The sequence below is a fragment of the Eupeodes corollae genome, chromosome 3 (assembly GCF_945859685.1).
Source record: "Eupeodes corollae chromosome 3, idEupCoro1.1, whole genome shotgun sequence".
NCBI lineage: Eukaryota > Metazoa > Arthropoda > Insecta > Diptera > Syrphidae > Eupeodes > Eupeodes corollae.
The window spans coordinates 26,734,888-26,762,603 of record NC_079149.1 but is presented as its reverse complement, the minus strand read 5'-3'; the positions used below and the strand labels follow the sequence as shown (position 1 = coordinate 26,762,603).

At 32.6% G+C, this 27,716-nt stretch overlaps 1 protein-coding gene across 1 annotated transcript in view; it reads right to left on the bottom strand.

Moving 5' to 3' along the window:
- The window catches only part of LOC129952350 (semaphorin-2A-like), a 267,445-nt gene that overhangs the window by 64,580 nt on the left and 175,149 nt on the right, over positions 1-27,716 (bottom strand). The window contains exon 3 of the mRNA XM_056064900.1: positions 309-396. Coding sequence (XP_055920875.1) covers positions 309-396 — 88 coding nt within the window. The remainder of the gene's footprint in view (positions 1-308; positions 397-27,716) is intronic.

The window sequence follows — 27,716 nt, the reverse complement described above, 5'->3', positions numbered from 1 at the left end:
CCCAGCATTTATGGGTATAATACAACAAAAGGAAGGTCATACTAGTGTTATAGAAAAGAGGAGGGATGGTAGGTAGGAGATGAATGAACGGCCGACCGAGGACAACGAGACGTCGACTGTGGAGGTCCTGCGACGACCGACGACGACGATGGTATGGTAGTAGTTATATTAAATGAATACGCATAACCAAAGCATTCTCCGTTTTGTTTGTAATATTCTCAGAATTCTCATAGAGACTGAGGTCCTCTTAATGACGATAATTATGATTTGTTCTTAAAGGGTGTTAAGTCGAGTTAAGTAGTACTTACATAGCACCAACGAACAAAGCATTGTTGGCCTCATCAAAGTGGAAAGTCTTGTAGTAGAGTAGGCCGCAACTGAAGTCTCTCACGTGATCTGCAAAAGAAGAAAATATAATATAATATGATTAGTGTTTTATGTTCGTTGCTTTTGTAGGTTTGTAGATATAAAAGGGTTTATTTAAGAGTCGTTTAATTATATTATTCCGCAAATAAAATTTCAAAACCTAGGTAGGTTAGGCTAACGACGACGACAATGACGACGACGAAGGCGATGCTACGCAGAAGTAGCAAATTAATAACAACAAAAAGAAAAAGGATTCTTTTGAAGTTAACAGGAGGTAATGTAGATTTGTCAACCTTTTTAAAAGATTTATAAGGCTTCCTATTTTTTTTGGTTATGAAGGACTTCTTAGAATTGGATAGAATTCATAAAGGTTTTAAGAGGAAGAATTCGGGACATACAAACTTAAATATTTGAAATTGTTTTTTTTTTTTTTCTGAAATAAAGGTGTTGAGTTTATGCATCAACGCACTTCTTCAAGGCCGTTATTTGAATGAAAAAATATTACCAAATAAAGAAAAGATGTCATAAATAGGACTTTATTTAAATAGGCTTCATTTATTGTTATTTATTCTTAGAAAAGTATTTTTTATTACATAAAATAAAAATTCTTTTCAAGAATTTCCTTAAAAATATAAACCCAGCGTTTTCAAGATATCGCTGGTGGAATTTCTCTTTCCCAGTATTTTTGAACAAGTATTAAATTCGTATAAAATTTTGAACTCGAGATTTTAACTAGACATGACATTACGATGTTCAAAAAGTAGAAAAAAAAAGGACCGAAACCAACTTGCAAATCAAGGTTTAAAGCAGATTCAAGTTAAAAGATTTTTTTCACTTTTCAAGACCAAGAAGTTCTTTCGTTTTTGAATTTTCTCAGAAAGTAATCAAGTGATTAAAATCATTCTGAACAAGATCCAAGGCATATCTGATGATCAAAATTTGTTTACTTTTTTGGATTTTTAAAGAATATTTAATTTACTTTCTTCAAAATTTGATATGGAGAAAACATTTTTCAATAGAAACTCAAATGAGAAAGAAATATTTAATTCTATTTTTTTAGAAGTTGTATATATTCAAAATTAATTTAAAGAAAGTTTGAAATAAAAATGTAATGAATTTTTGAGAAATTAAATAGCATTTTAATTTTTTGAAGTCAAACTTGTTTTTTGGGTATAAAAATACTACAGTCAAACTTCCCTATTACGAACTTCTTCATAACGAAGATCTTTCTATTACGAATTGATTTTGAGTACACATCTTTTTGGTCAATTTTTGGGTGGGTTTTGATCGCCTTATAACGAATTTCCATAAAGCGATTTTTTCTCAAAAACGTACAAATTTTTTTGCTGGAAATTCAAATATCATACGTTTTTGTTTCCACATAACGAATTTTTTCAAATAATTTTCTGTTAAAAACATGCATGCAGTGACAAAAAAAACTTTATAAGGGGATTTCCCCAAGGTTTTAAATGTAAGCATTCTATGTTCAGGCTTCAGTGAATATAATTGAAAATGGCTTGAAGTACCATTTCTCTTGATAAAAAGTTGCTGATAATTAATAAAATTGAAGAAGAATTGACTAAAAACAATAGATATTGCTAAGCAATTAGGAATTACTCCCAATAGCTTATCAACAATTTTTAAAAATAAAGCAGCGATTTTAAGAAATGTAGAAGACGAGGAATTAAGCACTAAACGCAAAAGACTGCGAAACTGAATTTTTGAGGGTATTGATGGAGCAATGCTAAAATTTATAACCACCGGTCTTGGTAGGAATCATTCCTATCACTAGACCATTGATGAGACAAAAAGCCAAGGAGTTCACCAATGCAATGAGGCGTGAAGAATTCGAAGCAAGTACAGGATGGTTAGACAAGTTTAAGTAACGGCACCCGATCTTTCAAAAAACCCTTTGTGGGGAAAGTGCATATGCCAACACATAGGATCGTGATGATTTTGTTAAAAAAATTTCAGCAAAAACGACATCTTTAATGGTGATAAGACTGGTTTGTTTTTCAAGTGCTTACCCAACAAAACGCTCTCATTAAAAAATAAGAAATGCTTTGGTGGAATACAGAGCAAAGAGAGAATTACTGTCCTTGTAGCAAGCAGTACCACTGGGTCGAAGAAGCTTAAATTGCTTGTTAAAGGGGAAGGCCAAAACTCCAAGATGTTTTAAGGAAATAAAATTTCTGGATGTACTCGTAAATTATGTTTTCAACAAAAAAGGATGGATAAAAGCGAAATTTTTACAAAATGGCTTTTTAAAGTTGGACAAAAAATTTCTTTCGCAAAAGATGATTTTTCGTGTTGCCTATTTTAGTCCCAAGGCTTTATCTATAACTTAAAACGACATTACTAAAAACGTATTTTGAAGAACATATTGACCCAAATGGACGAGAGCAAACCTGTTAAGCTATTTCAGTCATAGAATTGCTACAAGCGAAAAAAAAAAACAAAACAAAAAATGTCTGTATAACAAATTTTCTATTCGCTATAGGGAAGTTTGACTGTATTTTTGAATTGACTCTTCAAAGATGCATGACCAAGTTCGTGGGGCACAGTCCTGTATTTTATTTTATGATAAATATCACTCCAAAATAAAAACACTCTCTTAAATAAATTTTTTTAAATAATTACAAATTTTCCCCTAAAATTTTGACCGACACTTATGATAAAATTATAATTGAAATTAAGCTTTTCTTAGCAGTTGAATGAACAAAGGGAAACATTCCAAGGTAATTCTTTATTAATTTACTTCGAAAGAACCTGAACTGAAATTTCAAGCAACAATTTTAACTATAAGTCTATGAAAGAACCTTGTGAAACAAAATTTCTACGGAAATCGATGTATTCAGGAGAAATATTAAATTGAACAACTTTCCATTGATGATATTGTTATTTTTAATTTAAATAAAATTAATTCTTATTTTGAGAATTTTGAATTGTACATTTGCTAAAAAGTAGTAAGTCATCATTTACAAAAATTAAAGGTCTGAACCTTGTTAAACACAACTTGTTGACTACATATAAGAAAATATTGCAGAACTGATAAATTTGTTGAATTGGCTCTTAATCAAGAGTCTGTAGGTTCAAACGGTTGCAATAAATTATTTGTCGGCCATATCAGAAGCATCAGTAAAGATTTCGACTTTAAATATAATTTGTTCTACAGTTTTCAAAAGTACATATAGAAAGGACGTTCAAGAAAATTTAGTGTGTGTTTTTTACTTGCAACATAGGGACTACGCATACATATATTTCTAGTAATGGATTCGTAAAAAAATTCAAACTTGAAATTGAAGTTCTGATTTTTGCTGATGACATGAGGATTTTTAAAATAATAAAGTCCACCCATGATCGTATTCTTTTACAAGTCAATATTGGTAGTTTCACATTTTGGTGTTTACATTTCAGACAATAACTTTTACTAAAAATCGAGTCAGTGGTGTATTACATTATAACAGCGTCTTAGAATTTTAAGACTTAGGTATTATTTATTTACTTAACATATCGAGTTAACTCTTACAGATTCATTTAAATATTGCTTAATGGCATTCATTTCTAGGCTTATATCTTAATATAATTCAAATTCATTAAATGATTTCATGCATCTTGGAATTGGTTAATTTAAACCATTATTAAATCTATGATATGGTATATAAAACAATTTATCTTGATCTTATAAATATATCATACAAATCTAATAGATTAAGTAAATCGGAACATTTAAGTGGTAAGACAATATATCGTAAATAGACATTTAACAATTAACAATACGCTGTTTTCTAAAGAGTTCAGACCAATTAAAGTACATCTTGTAGAATAACAAGGAATTGAATCAAATTCCTTTTAAGTTGTCGAACTACAAACTTTTTGTAAAAGACTTTTGAACTTTCTCAATACGATTGACTGGAGCATATTCCAAACGAAGACCATCAAGAGACAAATAGACGGATTCATTGCATATGGATACGAAAAATCTTCACAATTTCTTTTAAGAAAGCCCAACATTAAATTCGATTTAGCAATAACATAATCAATGTCCAGAGAAATTTAATTTGTCATTGAATATAACACTAAGTCCCTTAATCTCGGAAACTCTACCTATACACAAGACGACGTTTGTAATATTATAATTATAATTAATAATAGTATAACATCGAGAAAAAGACATACAACTACATTTGTTGATGTTAAGCGAAAGATGATTACTTTTACACTAATCATTTATAGTATCAATATCATTCTGTATTAATACACAATCATAGAAACTTTTAAAAGTTGCAAATATTTTAAAATCATCTGAAAATAAAAGACCATTTGTAAAATTCAAGTATAATGGTAATTCATTTATGAAAATCAAAAACAACAATGGACCAAGATGGCTTCCTTGTGGAACACGATGGTACATATATTGTTTTTGTAGACAGCAAGTTCAAAATTTTGACAACTTGTTTTCTATTAACCAAATAGCTCGAAATCCACTTGAGGAAAGTTGAATAAAACCGAATCTATTGAGTTTTTAAACAAGAAGTGGTATTCATTTCTGTTCAAACTTAGAATTTACACATCACATTAATTTTATTGTCAATAAGTAAGTTCTATGCATGGTTTTCTAAAACTCTGTTTTTGACATGTTTGTCCTTATTTTGAATATGCATCGCTCGTATGGACTCCCTATTACGAATTTCATAGAAAACGTATTGAATCAATTCAGCATAATTAAATTTGCTTTGCTCTATAGGGTATTGCTTGGAATGATCCTTATAATCTGTCTTCCTATGAACTTCTTCTTCTTTAAATGCAGTCTTTCCATTTCGTCTGTCTATCCTTCCTGACTCCTACAAAACAAACCATTGGGTCGATTGAGATTAAACTTGGAAATTAAGGTTTTTAGCCGATTCGCGTTATGCATTGTTTTTTTATTTTTAAACTTCGAAATTAATAAATTTTTTGTTCAAAAATCAAAAATAACAATTTTCTTACAAAGTTACCGATGGATGTGTAAATTTTCTTAAAAATTTCTGATCTTTACTTGGCTTCTTTTAAAAGAAACAACCGTTATTTTGTTTTAAATTTTCTCAGAATTGATAATCCCATTTCAATAATTTGTTGTACATTGTCACGTCATTTTTATTTTTATTATTTTTGAAAAATTGTTAAAATTCTTTTTCGAAACTCGATATCTCAAAAACGGTTCATCATTGTTTCTATGAAAATCGAATACAATTAAGCTCCAAATAACTGGATGCTAAAAACATTTTTAAACTCAAAATGAAAAATTTTATTTAAATAAAAATTTAAATAACCGCTCCAATGATTTTTAAATATAAATTTTGAAAAATTAAAGTTTTTGAGAAATCAAATGGTATTTAAATGTTAAAAAAACAAACTTTTTAATATGAAATATTTTTAAACTGATACATGAGCAAGTTTATGAAACCAAGCCGTTCATTTTATTTATTTCGAGAACTTTAAATTTTATGTTTGATAAAAATGAGTTCCTCGGCATTGAAAGTCAAAATCTTGGTAACAATGTTTTATTAACTTTCCATATGAAGTTATTATAGGACATTTCTCGATGTTTTAATCTCACTAGGATTAAAATCAAGGTTTTAAGAGAGATGTCTGTGTATGCATTCGTATGTTTGCAGGTTCATTCGTTCGAGATACATTTACCAGTTCAGAAAAAGAAGTATAATAAAACTAAGACCACTTCTTGAACAATTTGTTGGCTCTTTTTTTCAAAACAAAACTCTTTAGCGTATTTTCCAGAAATCATAAAAAAAACACCAGTTGATGTGGAGTACAGTTTTCAAAATTCTGTAAATAACCAAAATAAAACAAGTTTAAATTTTTGAAAGGCAACTTGGTCCCTTAGTAAACTTAATTTAATTGAATTTATTCAACCCCTAGAAATCTGGAGAAATACAAATATATTGGGGTCAAACTTCATACCTCTTACAAAAAGTTGTTGTTAACATTTAATTAATTTTATAAAATAATCCAATACTCAGTTTTGTACAAAACCAAAACCTACAAAAATAACTAAAAACATAAAATATTTATTTAATCTCAAAGGATAAGCTAATTTTTAAGGAAAATCAATTTAAAAGTTCTTATAAACAAAATACTAATTAGTATTGAAAATTAAATTGTTGTCTTGAAATATACTGCTATGTTGTGTCCTCCTATAGAAATATTGTTGTTCATAATATTGCAACATTTAGGTACAGTGTTAATAAGAAACATAAATTAAAGTTCCACAAAAAATTCTTCTTTAATTTATTTTACTTTTCGAATTACATACTATTTCAAGGTCCTTAAATACGAAAAATTTACTTGTTAAAAGAAATTTAGTTTCAACACATTTGACGGTCTTTTTTTTACATAAACGTCTAATTTCGCTCCATTTTTAGTATCGACGTTGTTTTTATTTGTTTTTATTTCTGAAAGATGACAGCTTCAAATGAGACAACTGTCGAAAAGAGGTCCTTTTTAAAAAGAAACCTCTTACCGGAAAACCACTTAGAATATGAGCGTTCACATATTTCCCATTAAAAATTTTCTAAATAACTTCAACTTAAGGACCAAAATAGTTGAAGCTTTTAAAAACGATATGCCTAAGGGTAGAATCGAGATAAACTGTCATATTGTCTGATAATAGCCTTAAACTCCACCAAGAGTATTGTTCTACCGCATCTTGATAGAAGATAACAATAAGTGCCTTAAGTGTTATGATAGCTAAATTTTGCTTGAGATTGAAATCTCCTTACTGAAAATCCGCACCAATTCACATTTTGCTGATGATAATGGTTCCTCCGAAATAAAGAGGCCGCAAATTTTATAATTCTTATCAATTATAAATACAATTCCTGAGGGTTTTTTGTTTTTGCTACAACGCCCAAACGTGTCCTTATCCTTTTTGGGTTTTGTTCTTTCTATAAAAACCAACAACAATTAAACACCAAATTAAAAACAAGACTTAAATAAAAGGCATAGACATGGTCAGGTACTCTCAGGAACTCCCCATTTCAACACTTTCTTCCACCATCACCTCTCAAAATCAGCAATTTTCACGCTTATTACAGCTTTGTTCTAACATTATACAAAAACAACAAGACAAGCCTAAGAAGGCTCTACAAAAATTTGACCTCCATAATGTTTTTCTCTTCTTGGCTTTTTGGTTCTTAATTTCCTTGTATTTTCCGCCTTCATTTTGGAATTTTAATATAGGACAAGAAGGAAGTGATGGTTTAAGTCTGTCTTAAAAAATAAAAGAAGAACACGCATTAAAAAATGTGTCAGCACCGTTATCATCATTAAGCTCTACCGCACCTAAATACTCCCTCATACCACAAATGATAATAATAATTCCGTTTCTCTAGAGGACTCGAACTCAATGAAAATGACGACGACAACGACGAAGACGAAGACAATTCTGCAAATGAGTACAGAGTACCATCAAAGCAAAGGACATCGTTTCCTATTATTCTACAAAGTACAAAATTGTCCTTGGAACAAACAAGTTGGTTATGGACTCTGATGGGTGCTGATGCTGATGATGCTTTTGTGCGAATAATTGTTTGGGAGGGATTTGAGATACTTAGGCAGAAGGTAGAGGTACCATACTAACTTAGATGAGGTGTGGGTTGAGAAGGTATATAAAAACAATAGGAGTCAAATCCTTGTGATTTGCATGCCAATGAATTTATTTTCCTGCTGTTGTTTCTGCTGCTGTTGCTAATGGTGTGTCCTGGTTAAATATTGACCTTTATGCAAATTAGCTTAAGTCAACTTAAGGATGTCAAAAATTCTTAAGTTTCTTCTTGTCTATAGTCTTTTTCTATATCATCATAAAGTTATCAAGGATTCTATTTAAAAAAAAATGAAACTCGTATTCCCAGGATGTTTTCATTGTGTCTGAAAATAATGTCATCAGGACAAATAAAGGCACAACAAAAAACGATGGAAAAAATATCCTTTGTTGTTATTTTCATCTCATACTCGCTGTGTGCAGCAAAAATACTAAACAAAAAAAGGATACACTGTGTTCGGTTCGTGTTGGGCAAAAATTAGAGAGAATTTTTGTTGGTTCTTTTTTATTTTGGTATTTTGTATTCGTCCTTGTTGGGAATTTTTGTGGCACATTGTGAGAAACGGCATTTCAGAAGCCGTTAAATTATACGATCAAATAATATGTTACAAAATATCTCATGGTCCTGATGTTGATGATGATGCTGCTGCTGCTGCTTTGGTCGTCGGGATGTGTGGCAGTATAATAGTGGATCAAGGATGGCGCTGTGCAGGAAGAGACAGAAGTGGCTAAAAGTGATGTTCCTTTTATTGACTCTGACTCTGAATTTGACTGTGTAAACTCCTACACTCGTTCTCGTTTTATACACCACCCACAAACACCAACACCAACAACAACATCATCATCACAAAACTGAACTGATGACTGACAGGGTTTTTTTTCGTCAGTGTGTATACAAATGGGGGAGTTTATTTTTGAGTTTATAAAATTGTTAGAAGCTGTTAAATCAGGGGACAGGGTTGAAGCATCAAGCACACGCAATTTAATGTCCTCCATATCGTCCCTGGATGGATGTATGAGAGAAATATATGTATATGTTTGTGTTTTTGTTGTTGTTGTTATTTTTATTTAAAAAAAGGACTTTCGACAGCTCAGAAAATGGAAATCAGTGTTTGTTGTCTTGTTTTTAAATTTGATTGATGTTGGTGATGATGATGGGTTTTGTGCTGCTTTTGCTGAGATGAATTGAACACAGTATATATTTTATATGACATATTTATATGTATGTATGTATGTTATGTACCTATCTACAAAAAATAGCTGACTATAAGAGTGTACTGTATATGGTTTTAAGTTGAATTTAAAGCATCAAGTTTTTGAGTTTCGAGTGATGGAAGACGATGAGGACGAACGGAGATGATGGAAAGATAGGTACATTATGCCAAGTGGCATTGTTAGTTGTTTTGTTCATTGTTCATTTGCATATTATGGCCCAATGTGAGAGTGTTATGTTGACTGAATATGAATCCGAACTGAATTAAAAGACCCTCACTCTCTATAGACTATTGTATAAAAGGAGAGTTCACTTTATTTTGTCTACGATTTGATTTTTTTTAACTCGTGTTTAGTAAATATTTTGACAGCTGTCAGTTTGCCATAAATCTACTAAGTGAAGCGTGTTGTCTGTTGGATTTTAAATATAATTTATGATAAATTTAATAAATAATGGAGATTTATTTTTCAATGAAATTTGTGCTGTTTGTGAAGGATTTTTCATAAATTAAATGTTATTGTAGATTGAATTTTTGAACTTTATTTTAGCTTCGTAAACATGGTTACCAAAAATATGGTTTTAATAAAGACAAATATTGAAACATGAAGAATATAATCAGTACTTAACATTTCAAGGAGTTTTACTTGGGCTTAAAATAGAGAAACTATATGTGTTGTAGTATAAGCCCCTACAAGGGTGTATGGGTCGGAAAAATCAACATAATTCCTTTTAAGCAAAAATTTAGAATCAAAAAGAATTCCCAAATCTTTCACTTTTAATGTTCTCTGAAGAGGCTTGGAATCAAGAGAATAGATAAACTCATAAGTAAGAAGTTTTCGAGAGAGGGAAATTATGAAGCACTTTTTTATATTTAGATTTAAACCGTTTAAGTTACACCAGTGAGATAAATTATCCAGATCCATTTGCAGCTTGAGACAGTCATCTGCACAAGTAACTTTTGAAAATAATTTGAGATCAACAGCATATATAAGACGTTTGCTAAAGCTGACATAGTTGACAATATCATCAATGATTATTATAAATAACAATGGACCAAGGTGACTACCCTGAGGAACACCAGACGTACACTTGATTGATCTTGAAGTATATTCCTGAATCTTTACTTTTTGAACCTTGCCAGTTAGAAATGAAGAAATCCATTTGAGTAAGACTGAATGGATTCAAAAAGCATCTAATTTAAGAAGCAAAATACTGTGGTTTACCGAATCAAAGATTTGCTGAAATCAGTATATTATATAGCATCAACTTGACCTCTAATTTCGATAGCATCAACAACAACCGTTGAGAAACATGTCAAGTTTTGTGATAGTTGCCCTACCCGAAAGAAACCAATGTTGAGCACTATTTATATGTTCTTTCACATGAAAATCAAGTCTGTTTTTGACTAAACTTTCAAAAAGCTTCGAAATTGCGGACAACTTGCAAATCCCCCTATAATTTTCAATATTATTTTTAGAACCTGATTTAAAGATGGGGATTAGGAAAGAAGATTTCCAGTCATTTAAAAATATCCCAAAGAGAGTTCAAAAATTGTAAGCAACGGTGCACAAAGAGACTTAGAACATCTTTTTAATATTATGGCAGGGATGCCATTAACACCTGGATTCGAATTTGGCTTAAGAGTGTTAAGTGCGCTTAAAGCATCAGAGTATTCCAAATGTATAGATCAAATATCAACCTTAGGGGCTTAGGAGGTTGAGGAAAGTTTGGATTGAAATTAGAATACACCGATTCAAAAAACTGAGAAAAGAGCTCCAGAGTTTTATAAACATCAGTGGATTCATCGCTATTGAAATTCATAGAATTTGGGATTCCAAGAGATTTTCGCTTAGAGTTTATGAACCGCCAGAAACGCTTAGGATCGCTCTTTAAATCAAGCTCCAGATTCAAGATATAATTTCTGTGTGAGGATTTACTAAACACCATAAAATCTTTACGAAATTTACAGAAAATATTTTTGGCGTCCGTACTATTCAAGAGGCAGTAAAAATGTGTTCACTTTTAAAACTCATTTAGCGTGCATTTAAGGGTATACGAATACCCTTGAAATGGTATTGGTCGTGCTAGCAATTAAAATAGGGGTATGTGATTAAAAGCGAGATATCGAGTGGATTCGAGCATTCTACATTCTTGTAGTGCGACTTAAAAACAAATCTCTGTGCTTATTAATTCCTAAAAATTCTGGTATTGAGTTAAAATAGTTTTAGAGTGGGGTGGGGGTAATGCAACCGACTATTTAGATAGAGCATTTTTTATTAAAATAACGATAGAATAACAGGATTTTGGTGGTGTTTGCAAATGTTTGAATTTGACAATAGTCACCTATGGTTTTAAGAGATCCGATTTAAATTTTGTGCAGGAAATTCAAATTAATTTTTGGGCACCTAACGAATATGAAAATTTGAAACATGTTTTGGGACGAATCAAGGCTTTACTAGGCTGTAAAGTAAGATCAGAAGAGGTAAAAACTTTTCATATCATCATAGGAAACCTAATAAACACTGCTGCTGATATTCATTCTGTTGCTAATGGTGAGTCCTGGTTAAATATTGACCTTTATGAAAATTAGATTAAGTCAACTTAAGGATGTCAAAAATTCTTAAGTTTCTTCTTGTCTATAGTCTTTTTCTATATCATCATAAAGTTATCAAGGATTAGAGGAGCTGATGATAGTCCACTTTTTAGGACAGGAAAGTGAATATTAAAAAGGACTATAAATAGCTGAGGGTATTATCATCAGCAAAACACTTAAGGTATAAAAGTTTCAGACTAAAAATCATCTATGTATAACAAAAAGAAATAGCATCGGAGAGAAAATGGAACCCTGGGGCACACCAGATTTTATTTTGCAAATATCAAATTTGAGCTCTTAAAATGTTACTTGTATTCAACGTTCAAAATAATGATTTCAAATTCAAGGAAAAGAAGAGATTCATCAAAATCACGAGTTTCCAACAAGACAGCTTGATGCCAAACTTTAGTCTCTAATGTGCACTGCACTCTTTGGACAACATTACGCTGCGGCTAGTGAAGCTTTCAAGATGCATCGATTGCGGGGGTGCCAAGTTTTGATCATTGAGACGGATATCTACCGAGATCTTGTAACGAAACACCTTAAACCCTTTTTCTTTTGAGCCATGTCAAAGATAAGTTGCTTCCAATACCTATCCTGAAGATGATCAGAACTTTTGATTTTTAAAATATCCAAGAAATCCAAGAAAGAATGTTTATTAAATTTTTTGATTTTTCAAAAGGGTTTCAAGTTTTCAAAAAACTATCCAAGCGGTTTGTTAAGGTAAATATGTTAAACTGTTTAAAGAAGCCGTTCTGATTCGGCTTAAAACTGTAGGTCCCCTCCATTCTTGACAACAGTAATCCTCGTACATAGGAATGGTTGAGAGTTCTAAGTCACTAGGCCCTAATTCTCAACGAATTGTTTCGCTACCTAATTTATTTTTTATTTAACCCTTACCTCTGCACTACTGAGTCTTTTAAATTTAAAACTTTTTTTTAAGGTTAAATGTAAACATAACTATTTTCGCGAACAACAGTTGACACAATGTTTTAAAACAAACTTCGAAAAGAAAGGATATAACAACTTTAAACAAACAAAGAGAAAAAACATGGAAGTGATAAATAGATGGAAAGACGGTACTATATACGTTGAACTAGGGAAGAAAAGTGAAAAAAGGAGAACAAAATACAAAACTTAACAGTGACACTGATGATGAAGACAGAAGACCCCTGAATCAAGTTTATTAAGACAAATGGTTGCTGATGGCTTTGTAAGATGCTGTTCCTTCCGTTGCCTTTTTTTCTGTTACTTCGTTTACTTCTACATCTGACGTCTCCTATATATTTGGGATTTTATTCTTTTTTGTTCATTCAATTCTCCCAAAACCCTCACCCACACTCATAGCCCTTTCCAATTTTTAGTTGTACCCTTGTGCCAAAGGCTATATAAAGGGTGTGAAGAAGGAAGCAAAGGACGCAACAGAGGTTGTGACTCCTCATTTGTTCAGAAAAGTCCGAATCAGAGAATCAAGTTGGCGTCAGCAGCAGCAGCAGCAGCAATACCATCACCATCAGTTAAAATAAGAGCTTCGCAGTTTGGTGAGATGATGGTTTGGTGCCATTTGCCGACGACAAGGACGATTGAGACAACGAGAAACGACAACGATGACTATGAAGACGACGCCAACGACGACTGGCTATTTCTGTTAGATTTGTTTCTACTTTAATTTACTTCAACACAGGAATTGAACCTATGTCACATTTCTCTCGTACAAATTAGTTTTACTTATTTTTGCGTTTCGTCCTTTTTTTTCAGTGCTGCATTGATGTCCCTTGTGAGTCTAAGTGTCCCTACCATGAACACTTTATACTATGAATGTACCCTACAACCGCTCACCCTTCACCTCCAGAGTTTCGATTTTCTCTTCTTTGTTTTTTTTTTAGAGATTTTGGTCTTTTTTTGTTACTTCTTCTGTTTCCACTGCTGCTGTTTCTTTTTCTTCCTTTTTTATTTTTGGTAGAAGGATTCGTGACAGTTGACAAATGAGAGTCATTAGGGATGATTCACGTTTTATCTTTGAATTAACTTTAAAATTTGATTAAACCCAAGTAAATTGGACTTGAGTCTTTGGGTTGGAGGATATGGATATACATATCTACAGTTGTTGTCTTTTATATGTAGAAGGTATACCTTACCTATAACCTTTCCATTTAACCTACAATAGCAGCTACTCTGGGCTGAGACTGATGATGGTGACGGAGTCAAATACAAAAAAGAAAAAAAAGGTTATTTGACACAAAATTCCATGGAGTCGAAAAGGATATACCTTAAGGACGAGCGAGTAGTCAAATAGATATATATAAAATAGGTACCAATATAGAAGGTTGAAATTAAATATAAAGCTGACATTTATCCGAATGGACTTGTTTGCAAACTGAATTGAATACATCAACTGATTAGGAATCAAATTAGAACAGAAATGGATAGTTAGTTTTGATTCTTCTTCAGACAAGAATAATAAAGGACCTATATAGACTATCTATATCGCTTTTTCCTTTTTTTCATTAGGTACCTAAATGTGGATATAATGAATTTCTAAAAAGCGACGCTTCTTTAAATTAAAGAGGGAAATGTCTTTAATTCAAATGTCATGGGAACTGTTCCAATTTAAATTAAAGAGGATCAGAAAAGTGAGGAACAAATACAAACTTTATGAAGTGGAGAAACGTGGAAAATTAGGTCAAATGCAAGACCATGGATTTCAAAACGAAACCTATTTTTGGAAAACGTTTCTAAATTCAATTAGAAGACCCAAGAAGACTAGGGTCAGGTGACAAATGTCAACAGTGACAACCACAGACGTATGATAAAGGAGTTTTTTTCAAAATTGGTAAAAATTGAAGTTCCATTCAAATATTTTGAGAACAGGTGAAGCTATTGACTTCAAAATTATTTCATTGTAGGCAAAATTTTGTTGTTAACATTAGATAATGGTCTAGTGCATATATAAAGAGAATGGATTATTTCCATGCTCAGTAGTAGGAAGATTCGAGCCACTCTAGGCAATACAATCGCAACAAAACACGTGAGTAGGGGAACACCCCAGGGTGGTGTCCTTTCGCCTCTTCTATGGCTTCTGGTCATGGATACAATTCTCGTTAAATTATAGAGACGTGGAATGGGCGGTAGCATATGCGGATGATTTGGTGCTATTGGTGTCAGGAAAGTACAACTCCGTGATTAGTGAAATCACGGAGTCAGCTTTGAAGAAAGTTAGCACATGGGCCATGAGTTGGGGACTAGGAGTTAACCAAAGTAAAACTGAACTGTTGCTCTTTACCACCAAAACTAAAGTACCGCCCTAACGCTACCTCGACTCAACGGTCAAATCCTATCATTGTCTTCCAGTGCAAAATATTTGGGAGTTAAAGTCGACCCTAAACTAAACTGGAAACTAAATATTGAAGGGTTAAGAAGGCCTGTGTGATGATTTTATGGACGTACACAGCCTTAGTACGTGCAATCTTAACATATGGGTTGATTGTGTGGGGGCCTGCTCTTAGCAAAGCCTATAATATTGATGAGCTAAAGAAGGTTCAGAGAACAGCTTGTGTGTGCACCACAGGGGCCATCCGTACTTGCCCAACGAAAGCCTTAAACGTTATTTTGGATCTTCTACAAATCGACCTTTTTATTAAATACATAGTTTCCTGCAGCGCTATTAGGCTGAAGTAATCAAACAGCTGGTTGTCAAAACTTTATGGTCACAGCAACACAACGAAATTGATTCTCTCAGATATTATCTCGGTAGACACTGACTACTGCACTCCTACTTTGAGCCCTAGTAAGGGTTTTAAGGTTATTTTCCTATCCAGAGAAGATTGGAAGAATGACATCGTATCGATATTTTTCGACACAACCATCTTTACTGACGGCTCAAAGATGGAGTGCCGAGTTGGTTCTGGGATCTTTTCTGAGTCCCTTTAAATGTAGCTAAATCCTTAAGGCTGAACTGCTGGAAATAAGGGAGGCATTTAAGGTACTTAAACAAAACCCAAACCAAAACCGAAATGTGCCTATCTTTACAGACAGTCAGGCAGCTGTCAAAGCCATTAACTCGGCCATACGCTTATTAAAATTGGTCCAGCAATGTCGCGATGAGCTTGTGAGCCTGAATATTAACCTCGGTGTCACCCTTATCTGGGTTCCGGGCCATAGTGGTATCGTGGGAAATGAACGGGTTGACGAGATAGCCAGGCAAGGATCGGCCCTTCATAGCTCACTTGCGGAAATGGTTAACATTCCTCTTGGTGCTATGAAGGGTAAAATCTTTTCTATCTACCAAACTGAATCAAACCGAAGGTGGAGCAATTTACCCAACTGTATTATATCATGGAAGATAAGGCCCACCTATAATAAGACCCATACAAATGATCAAGACATAGCCAGGATTGTTGTGGTTTGTACCAGACATTGGCCTATAGGAGTTCATGCGGAGAAGTTTGGTATCTTCTACAACACCTTTTGCCGTAGCTGTAGTGACCAAAGAGAAAGTGAAACGATAATCCATTTCCTCTGCAAATGTCCTGCTTGGTCAAACACTAGAATGAAATGCTTTGGAAAAACAAAAACTTGATGAGCTCTCTGAGAAAAAGATTAGAGAACTTATCTTTTTTCTCAATGCGACAAAATGGCTCTAACATAATCGCTATAAAGCTTCTCTATAAATCTTTCCCTTTCTATCTCAGGTCAAACGAGTTTTTGGTATCAAAACGGCGCACTACAGCACTAATTGGATCTCAGGCTAGGTTGCCTTGAGATTTTCATTTCTACCTACCTACATTTATAAACCTTTAAGAAATGCCGCAAAAATTGATAAAAAATGGTTTTAGGCTAAAAATGACAGGAACAAAAACAGATATTGAAATGAAACTTATTTTATTAGTATTCACTTTAAGTTAATTTTTATCAAAATTAAACTGGCAACTTTTTTAACAAAATACGAAATAATTCAAAAGTTAAAAAGAAAGGATTACCAGAGACTGACTTCAAATATTGTTTTTTGTTAAATTTTTTTTTGATATATCGACAGATTTCCTCGAAAGCCAAGTTATCAGTAAGGATTACATCCAAGTCATTTTTTGAGAAATTTCTGAAAGCCCTTTAATTTCACGGAAGTCATACATTTAATTCACATTAAAAGTAAAAGCTCTTACTGGAAACCGCTGTTTATTCAATGACAACGACCTATTTCTGTTTATTGGGTTTGTTACTAAGCATAACAGTTAAACGCAATCAATGCGTCGTCGTCCACTGAATTACAATACTTGTACTTCGAATTGAAAAAAATCGATTTTCGGATTCGATTTTGAGCTGGTCTGGGGCTGAAAACATTGTTAGTCTTTACTTCCTTGAGAATGACATGGTATGGCGGATATCCAACTTAACTGTTTCCCATATTAAAAAGAAAAATCCACTGTATGTACTTTATTATGGAGTGCCTCAAGGCTGCGTTGTATTTTCTATATTTTTTTCTTCATCAGAATTTCTTTTTTAAGCCAGAAACGTTTATGGTTAAACAATAAATATTTGAAACCAAAACCCAATCGAATTTTAGGCCATTTGAAAACACGACTTCAAATCATAATCATAGGTGCTCCACCTGGAATTCTGATTAGTGCAAAATATGACCTTGATGGAATAAAGCCTCAAATGTATCCTTAACTACTATGCAGAGATTTTTAATCAATTTTCAAATATATATACAAAAATACATACTTTTGTTGCCAACTTTATAGTAAATTTAACGTTCAAAATAAATAAATAAACAACCATCATTTAGTGTTTTTTATTTTTATCGGTTGAGGTACAACGACGTCCCTACCTACAACAACAAGGCTGTTTTCCCATGAGTAATCAAAACTCTATTGAAAGTTTATAAAACAAACTACCACCGCAATTTCTTTTTTTTCCGACCGCAATTTTCCCCAGATCAAAAAAAAAGTAATAAAATAAAAACCATTTTATAATCTGCAATTGCATTCTGGCCACAATACGATTTTAACTATATTTTTTCATTTTTATTTTATAGAAACATTCGCATCAGAATCATCATCAGAGTTCCTACCACCCAGAGAGAAGGTGTGAATATTTCTTTTTTTTTTATATTATTTAATATACTTGCGACCCAATTCTTGGTACCTAGAGGTAAGTTCCTATCTGTATAACTAGGACTCTGTAGGTCTATAGATATGTTTTATTCATCGAACAAAGCTTACCAACCACCGACAGACAGTTCAACCCAAAAACCAATTTCAATCCCATTTATGCATAGCAAACTTTCGAAAGAAACAGAGGAAAAAAAAAGATAACACTCAAACTTAAAATACTAAAACAAAAGCCATTTAACTTTACCCTCAGTAAAATTTACGGTTATGGTCAATTAAAATGGCTTGAGGAGCAAAACCAAAAATGGTCACAAAAATATTTCCCCCAAGGCCCCATATAGCTGGTATACATATAAATTCCGCTCTTCATCAGGACCACCACCATCACCACCCTCAAGGACCTCTTCGCTCTCGAAACAGGTGCAAAACATCATCAGAGAGAGAGAAAATAAAAATCACCTACAATTTGAATAATCCTTTTAGGGTATATCTACGGTGAGGTGAAGAGGATATGGGAGAAAGACAAAGTAACTGTGTTCCATTAAATGAAATTGATTTTAATCCCAATCGAAAAAAAGAACTGAACTGAAACAACAGAAGAGCCATTTCCCCCCCAAAAAAATGAACTTCCATTTCAAAAAAGAAAACAAAATAAACGCGATGCGCCCATCACTTACCTGCAATGCCACGATAAGGACGAAGTAAATTTTACTTATGCATATGAGGCCATTTTTCCCCGAGTCAACATTAAATCCCGAAGGACCTGTGACTATAGGAGTTAGTTGGAGGATAAATGTGATGATGCTTGTGTTATGTGTTGTTCGAGTGATGAAGAAAAATAATAAAAGTGAAAAAAAGACAAGTAAACAAAATAAAACAAATGATGCATATTATAAACCATAGTGGTTGTTGTTGTTCTTTCGTCCTTAAGATTTTTCTTATTCCAGATGATTTAATGAAGGATAAGAAGGAGTTTGTCTTAAAATATATAATGTACGTATATATTTCTAATATTATCCATCAACCACATCAAAAATCTGGTACGAAACTCGTCTCAGCAGTCTCCGAAGTCTCATAAGTGCGGTATTCTAATAGGATCTAATCTAGATATATTGAGGTTGCTGCAAATCTCACTCTCACTCTTAAAATTTTATCTGTGTTATATATCCAGCCACGCAACATCATTTTGAATAAAAGCATACTTTCAAAAATATCTCTAACAATATATTTTATATGGGTCTACAAGAAAAAAAAAAACATGATAAGGAAACAGGATGAAACAACAACAATCCCCAGCTAAAAAGGTGAATCCTTCCTGTATCCTACTTTAACCGACTCGCCTGCCTGTTGTATGGGAAACAACAAACGCATCCTGGTGTCTTCCGCAATATGCTGCTCCAAGAGAGGTTGTCTTATACAGGGGTGGATTTGAAGTTTTGGATGAAGCTTCTTTGGGATTTTACTAGAAATGTTACGCTTGTGACACAGATGAGTAGGGTAACTGGCACAACAGTTACGAGTGCGACGAGTTATTTAAATTGAAAACAGAGAACTTGATTCACAGCAGATCGTTAAAAAAAATGCCGAACTATAACAAATTTATTTAAAATGTGACGCTAATGATGGGAAAATGTTACCATTGTAGCAAATGTAACAAGTGTAACAAAATATAAATAAATTAAGTTTGGGCTTAAAGGAGGATTTTAGAATGAAAATCAAGCCATCAACGAGTTTAAAATATTAAGTGACAAACATAATGTTACAGGAGTGACCTAAGTGGTCACATATTCACTTCAGCCGGATTCGACGAATGGCAAACATATTCACTACATTCGAATTGTTACACTTTTTATGGTATAATGTTAGTGACTTAACATAAGTTACGTGTGTGACAAAGTATGTTCAAGTAAACATTTACATCAATAGATTTTAATCAAGTATAGGGAAGTTTTTGAAGACCAAACTCCATAAAATTATACCAAATTTGATTTTAAAATAGTTACGTTTGTGGTATAATAATGTTGCATGCTTAATAAATGTTACGGGTGTGACAAAGAATGAACACAAGAATATCACAATTTTAACTAAAAATATTTGATCATATCACATACAACACTTTTGTTTAATAAGGACTTTAACAAATCCAATAGTCAGGTAAAGGGTGCTAGAACGGTTGTTGTCAAAAGTTTGACAGTTGAAAATGTGGAATTTTGTTGATGTTTGATTAAGGAAGATTTGGCAAATCCTGATAATTCGTTAAGTGCCCATAACAACGCTTCCAAATTGTGGAAATGAACAAAGCACTTCGTCCTTTTTACGGTGTTAAGTGAAGATGCTCAAGCCAAGCTCAATGGCCTTGTCAATATTTATATTAAAATCTAGTGCAAAATTTGACTAATCAAATAATTTATTGGAAATCATATTTTTGCCTTGTATCAATTTTTTTAAGACACCAAATTTGTAAAGAAGCTTTAAAGAAGTAACTGTTTCTGTAAGAGCTATATGAAAATTGAGTGAATTGAACTATGATTTGTTAAAAGGTGTTATTAATTAAGCTTTGAAGGATGGAAATGGAAGCCCTATAGAAGCTATATATTGTTTAAGACTTATATAGGCCCAGATTAGTTATTTTTGTTACTAATTTAAAATAGTTTTTTTAGCTTTCAACTGACTTGAATTTACTCATAGATCTTCTTCTCAAAGGTTTTAGTTCTTATTATTACATTATTACCAACTTGAAACTTATAGAAGCTTTATGCAAATAAAACTTTTTTTTAAAACTGTATAAGATGGTACATTATGTAGATGATGAACAAATCTTTAATATGCTTACAATTAAAGAACTGTAATGTAATTTTGGTTTGTTAACTAATTAAAATTATGAAATGGAAGCTTTATAGAATTCTTTAATTCCTTAAAACTTATATAATCCCAGATTTTGATTATCACAACTTTGAAATTTCAGTCTTCTAGGTGGTCTAGATTAAAAAATTATGGAGTTTTTGAATGATTTTAACTTCTAAAACGAAATTGTAATTCAGCTTTCTTTAAATGTCTTAAAATTATTTAAGGAAGCTTCTTCTTCTCTTTATCATTACAAATTTGTTATTAAGCTCTAAAGCATTATAAAATCCCAACCAAGGCTCTCAGCAAATCCAATGCGGTCATGTTTTATAAACCCTTAATCCACACAGCCAGCACCATCACACATAGTAGGTAAAGTATAAGAGATAAGGCCCCTCTAACCTAACTGCTGTTCTTTGTAAATAAATGGGGCAGGTAATGCCTAGGTAAGGTTGTACTATGGTCTGTTTCGTCTTCTAAATTTTTCTTTTTCAAAAAAACAACCAGAATGTCGACAAACAGGAATCACCGAGAGAGCACTTCACTACAACGAACCCAGAGGAGTTTTGCTTCACACAACAGATGAAAAATATCCTGGATTTATTTATGCTTAAAAGCCCAAAACAATTTATTTTCTCTTCTTTCATTTTTTTTTTATGTTGGTCCTTCTATCTCTAGCAAAAGCACACTATACTGACATTTTAGGATGAAAGCCAAAGAGTATAACAAAAACTTAGGATGTAGGAGACAAGAGAAAGCAGAGGTAGGTATATCCTCTGTGATGCCTGCAAGCCCGCAACATAACCGGATAGGAAGACGGAGACTCCATAGGTTACAGAAGAGCACTAAGCTAACATAAGTGTGTGATGCTGAAGGTATAAGGCATACGGTAAGCTAAGGTAAAGGTAGGTAGAATGGTAGGTAGGTTAGGTTATCATCGGATGAGGATAACTCTTGGCTTTATCCCGAAAAATGGATGTCCGAAATTTAAGGATCACTTTTACCTTAATGTTCTTTAATACTACGGAACTATATACAGCATCAGCATTAGACATGGCCAGAAGCCAGAGTGTTGTAGTATCTGCTGCCTGATATATGTTCTCTACAATTATATATAGATACAAACCTACATTTTTGGATATGGAGTAAGAGATGAGGCAAAAGCTAAAGTAAAGTGCACAGAGGATAAGCAAAGTGAGCTGTTCAAAAGAGATTTGTCAGTCGTTCCTTCGTTCTATCGTTGGTTTTGGTACAGAGGTATCTTTTTCTAAAAAATCCTTTTTCTTCCTTCTTTTCCATGCACTACTCCGACTCCGACAGATACTAAATAGAAGATGGTTTTGTTTAGAAAAAAATTTAAATTTAGAAAACAAAATACAAAAATATAAAATAGCTTGAAATTGCATGATAAATTGGTAGCAGAGATATACAAGAAACATTACTTATATAGTAAATTTTATTTAGGTCAGGATGTCTTGATAAACAAGAGAAGCACTAAATTATGCTGTTATATCGTTCGTTGTTGTTGCACTTAAAATTTATTCTCATTTTATTAGAATATATGTACTCCTATGTGTTTTGAAAACAGATATATGCATATATATGTAGGTTTATCATTAGCACGGGAATTCTAAATTGGTAACGTGTTTTCTATCTTCTGTTTAGGTTTTGAAAACGGATGAAGATGAACAACAAATACAACAAATTAAAACGAAACCAACCAAAACGGGTCTGACATTAATTGAAAATTCAAATTGAGATTGCTAAAAAACATATCACAAACTGAACCCAATTAAGAAAGATTTTAACCTATTTTTTTCTTAAGAGTAAAAGTTGAAGCAGAAAAAGGAACTAGAAGTTCTGTTTCCAGGAATTTGATTTTATACTTTTAAGACAAATATGAAGATAATTTACATAAGAGAACGTTTAGTTTCATATTTTCATAATATTATATGAAGAGATTCTAAGGAAAAAATTCAAAAGTTATGCTACAAGCATTAAGAAAAGAACAAATAGACCTCACATTGGGCGCCAATTAAATATATTTTCAATTTGTTTGCCTACCTCTTATACAGAAACAACTAAATCAATAAAATAAAAACTAAGAAAATGCTTATTTTAAAGGGAACTATACAAAAATAAATAATTTGTGTCTTCACGTTGGGCGCCAATTAATTTGATTTTTATAATTTAAGGTTTTATTGCCTTTGAAAAAGTGTGATAATTTAAGCAAAAGTTTTTATTGACTTACATTTTTGTAATAATTCTATGTTTAACATTTTTTAAAGGTAAAATTAGTTGAATTGTTCATAGATTTGTGAAAAAAGCATAGGTGTAAATATGATTCAGCATAGCTTGGTACTGTTTTGAAATTGATTTCTAGATTCTTAATCAACTTATAAATTTTTGTTCGAGTTGTTTTTAATTGTGAAATAACAGTACGTGTAGGACTGTCATGCTTAAGGTCTTGGATTGCATCCCTGCATGTGCCACCTAACATTTATTTTCACAGATACTGAGGAAGTGACAAACATTCCAAGACTAATTCTTGTCATTAAAAATTATTTCTTAAATTAACCGTTTTGGATTCAGCATACAAAAATTAGGTCCCTTCTATTATTGAAATGAGTCGCACACAGAAATGGTTGACAGTTGTGAGTCACTTGGCCCTATGGACTATTGCAATGTATTTATTTAATGCTTGTGTTTTTTCTTAGTAGAAAAGGTTGTTCCATGTTTACAAAAATAATTTGGTAAAATCGTTAAGGCTTCTGTTTGAAAATTAACAATGTTAAACTAATTGAAGTTTTTTTTCATATAAAATTGAACACTTTCATATGAAATGGATTACTTCTTCTCTTACTTTTAGGTTACAAAGGCTGCAGTAGATAGGCAGATCCTTGCGATGTGGTACATAATTTAGGCTTATCATTTCTTCTCTCATTGTGATATAACCTCCTGTTTGTTCTCGTTTCGAAAGTAGCTACGTTCACATAAATTGTGATTTAGATGGTTGTACGTAGTAGATCTATGCACCGAGGATGTAACTTCTTTAATAGCGTTGGGTCCAGTTTTTCATCTAAATTTGCAATAAGATTCCGGAAGTCTATATCGCAGTAACTACCATTTTAATCTACTATTCGAAAGTCGTAGGCAGCATGGTCTTCTAGCTTCTTATACCACAAGGTTTTTCTTCCCAATTGTTTTCCATGCCAGAATTTTTGGGATAATCAACATGACGTTTAAAAGTTTTGATGAAGAGCGGTGACAATCCTGTCTCAATTGAGATCATATAGTTTGGGGTGTTTTCGTTAAACGAAGGCATCTTTAAATGAAGAACCTTTGAAGTTTTTCGACTGTTTCAAACGTCTCCTCTTTCCCTGTTCTGCATACATTATAATAGATTCCGCCAATGCAACAGAGACCTTATATTTCACACTTTGTGATATTGACTGGTTTCAGAAGCATTTTCTCCATGTTGCAGATATTGCACATGAATCCCATCTTCGATTCGGAACAATCCGACTTTCCGCTCCATTCCATACCGCTGCCTTATTTTCGTCATAGATGCTCTCTAGTACCTGTCCAAATTTGTCTGACATACCATAATTGTAAGGCTTAAAGAATATTGATCGGCGTTCAACGGTATCAAAAGCTGCCTTGAAATTCACAAAAAATACGTTCAATAGAGGTAGCCGCTTTGCTTTGCAGTACAAAAATATTGTCGATAGTTGAGTAGCCACTTCTAAAACCTGCCTGAAATTCTCCAAGCAACTTATTGTCATGAATCCAAATGTTGCGAATATCTTGTAAATGGCGTTGAGAAAGGATATCCCACGGTAGTTGGATGGATCATAAATGCTGCCTTTCTTGTGTATGGGAAAAATTAAGGAATTTTGTAACTTTTCTGAAATACTTCCAATATCCAAAATTGTATTGAAAGCCGATGTTAAATTAAAAGTTAGCCTTTCTGTTCCATATTTAAAGAATTTCAATGGTATACCATCAGGTCCTGGAGCTTTTCCGACCTTCAATTTCACTATTACGGTTTTAACTTCATCATGAGTTATGATACTATCCAAAATATCATTCGAGTACGAAAGTTTAGCCTATTGGATAGGAAACTTAAGGCTTTTTGGGTTCAAAAGTAACATGAAGTGATTATGCAATACATCGGTATTTAGTCTTAAACTGATTTTTGGTTTCGCTCCATTTAATTGGTTAATCGCCAACCAGAACTCCTTGGCATTCTTGCAATTTGTAAGTTTAAGATCTTCGGTTTCATAAAACTTTGTTTTTTTTTATTGCAAATTCCTTTGAATTCTACATTTGCTACTAAATTCATTTTTTTGAAGGAATGACAGCTGAATATTCTAAAGCTTTTAAATTTATTATAATATAGTTTTTTACAACTTTAGCATACTCTCAATGCTAAGAACTTATAAATTTTCATCATTCCACGTTGGGCGCCAATTCCTTTAATTTTTATTTTAATAGAATGGTGAGTTCGTAATTTAATTACACCCAAAAACGTTAACGTTAATAAACACTATATGTTTCTTCAGGAAAAGAACCGGTGAGTCATTGTTTTTTTTTTTGAGTAAAGTGTGTATAGGAATGTGCCTTTAGATAGTTTATATATTTTAAAGTTGATTTCGGATATGTTCTGTCAAAGTTTTTAAGTTATTTTATTGTTGTTTATTGGTGAGAAATCTTAAGTCAATTTAAAATGATTAAGTGTTTCATAATTTAACTAAAAAATTCCACCAAAGAGTTGTTTGGCCACAAAATGTTTGATGATTCAGTTGATAACAACGTCTTATGTAGACTTAAGATATTTTGTTCTATTGACCCTAATCCATGGATTGTTTTTCGACACGATACAAGAAATTGAATATAAGAATTAGAAAATTGTGTGCATCAATGTAAAATTACAAAGGAAAACATAAAAGATTGGAAATCATCCTAAGTAAACTTAAGATGTTATGCTTTTCTTAACTTTTTCAGTCGAGCTCTGATAAGTTGAAATTAAATAAATAAATTGGGTGGCGCAACAGTCCGTTGAAAACTAAGGCCTAGTGACTTACAACTCTCAACCATTCCTGTGTGCGAGTAAAGTTGTCAGGAATGGAGGGGACCTACAGTTTATACGCCGAATATGAACGGCTAGTTTTGAGAAAGTACTTTTTCATGACAAGAGTTACTCTTGGAGAATTTGTCAATTCCTCGCAAGAGGCAGTATCCATAAAAAGACTGTATATGGCATAGGCAGGGATCGAACCCAAGACCCCTGGCATGACAGTGCAACGCGCTAACCACCATGCCACGGGTACTACGATAAGTAGAAAGAGATCTTATAAAAATAATATCAAAATAAATAAAACGAACTCAGGATTAATATTCAAATATTTTGTAATTATGAACCTAAGTTGACTTAAGGTTAGATGAGGTAAAAAAAATAATAAAATTCTGTTAGGGGAAGAGGTTAAGTAACCCTTTTATATACGACGATTATTAATTGTTTCAAATCTACAAATGAATAACAAATCACACAAAGATAAAACTAAGGACTTTGGGAATACCAATCATCAGATAGAAAGAAAAATATGGAAAGATAAACTTCCTCAAACAATTTTCTATGGACTCACTATTGAATGAGTAAAAAACAAAGCATTTACTTATCTTAATATTTTCAATTTCTCTTTAGAATCTTCAGATCTTTTCTTCTAGCCATCAAAGATAACTTTAATAATGTTTAACAAGTTCACTACTCTACATAATCTCGGTCAGTTATATTTCCAAAAAAAGGCTCTATAGGAGGTATATATACATCTTTTTACCTAGTTTTGTGAAATTTTGAATTCTTCATTCATTCCCTAAGCACATTTACCTCATTTGAACCTCATTACATTTTCAAAGCAAACCGAAAACATGGCACTGATGCTGGAGTTAGTTTCAAAAAACAAAACAAAACCACCACAAAACTCCTCCTTAATTATTTAAAAGTCCAAAACTCCACATACCCCCAACGTAACAGACCATCTTTTTTAAAAGTATTACTTTCATATATCCTGTCCTGAAAAACAAAATAAAAATAAAAACAAAAAGAACCAAAAAATATAAACAAAATGGTTTCTAAAAAAAAGTAAGAACCACACGGCAGAGGTGGGTCCCTATGCGCTACGTTTACATGTTAACTTGTAATGTCACAAGTTCCAGGTGCTTCCTAAATCTTTTGCAACATGAAATAGTGCACAAGTATAAATATTACAAAAGAGAGAGAGAAGGAGTCATGTAGGTAAGGTAGTTGGTACCATAAAGCCAAGGGAATAGCCTAGCGCATAAATGTACAGATCCTTACAACCCTTCGCTGCCGCCACGCTGTTTTTTTCCCGGCGAAAACTGCGATAGTAAAAATCCCCGCAAGGACTAACGAAACATAGCAAAAACCCCCAACCATACAAGGGAATGAATGAGGAATAAAAAGAATAGCGAAAAAAAGTAAGTATGTACGTTTGTAGTCCTTTACATAGCAGAATAGTTATGGGGAGAAGTAAAAAGCCGGAAAAACGAGTAATGTATAAAGGTACCATATGAATACCTACAAGGATAGGCTAGGCTATAGGAAAGGCATCCTTTTGTATGCATTTTACCCGAAATAAAAAAAATAAAAAGGAGGAGAAAATTCTCAGGAACCACTCATACCACAAAATACTTACTACACTATATCCTATATCCTCATAACAGTATCAAGTATATTAACAAAAAAAAAAACAAGGATCTATTTTTTAGTACCATTTGTATTTTTTTTTTTTTTTGTAAACTTTTTAGTTGTATTCCGCTGTTCTGCTGTTCCGCTAGATGTCTTTGCGCTTTTTGGCTGCGCTCTAGTGAATTGAACCATTTGTCTTTGCCATATGTGAATGGTATAATAGTAAATCGATATTATGCCAACATTAAGGCGGCAGTAACGTCGACAGGAACAAAAGG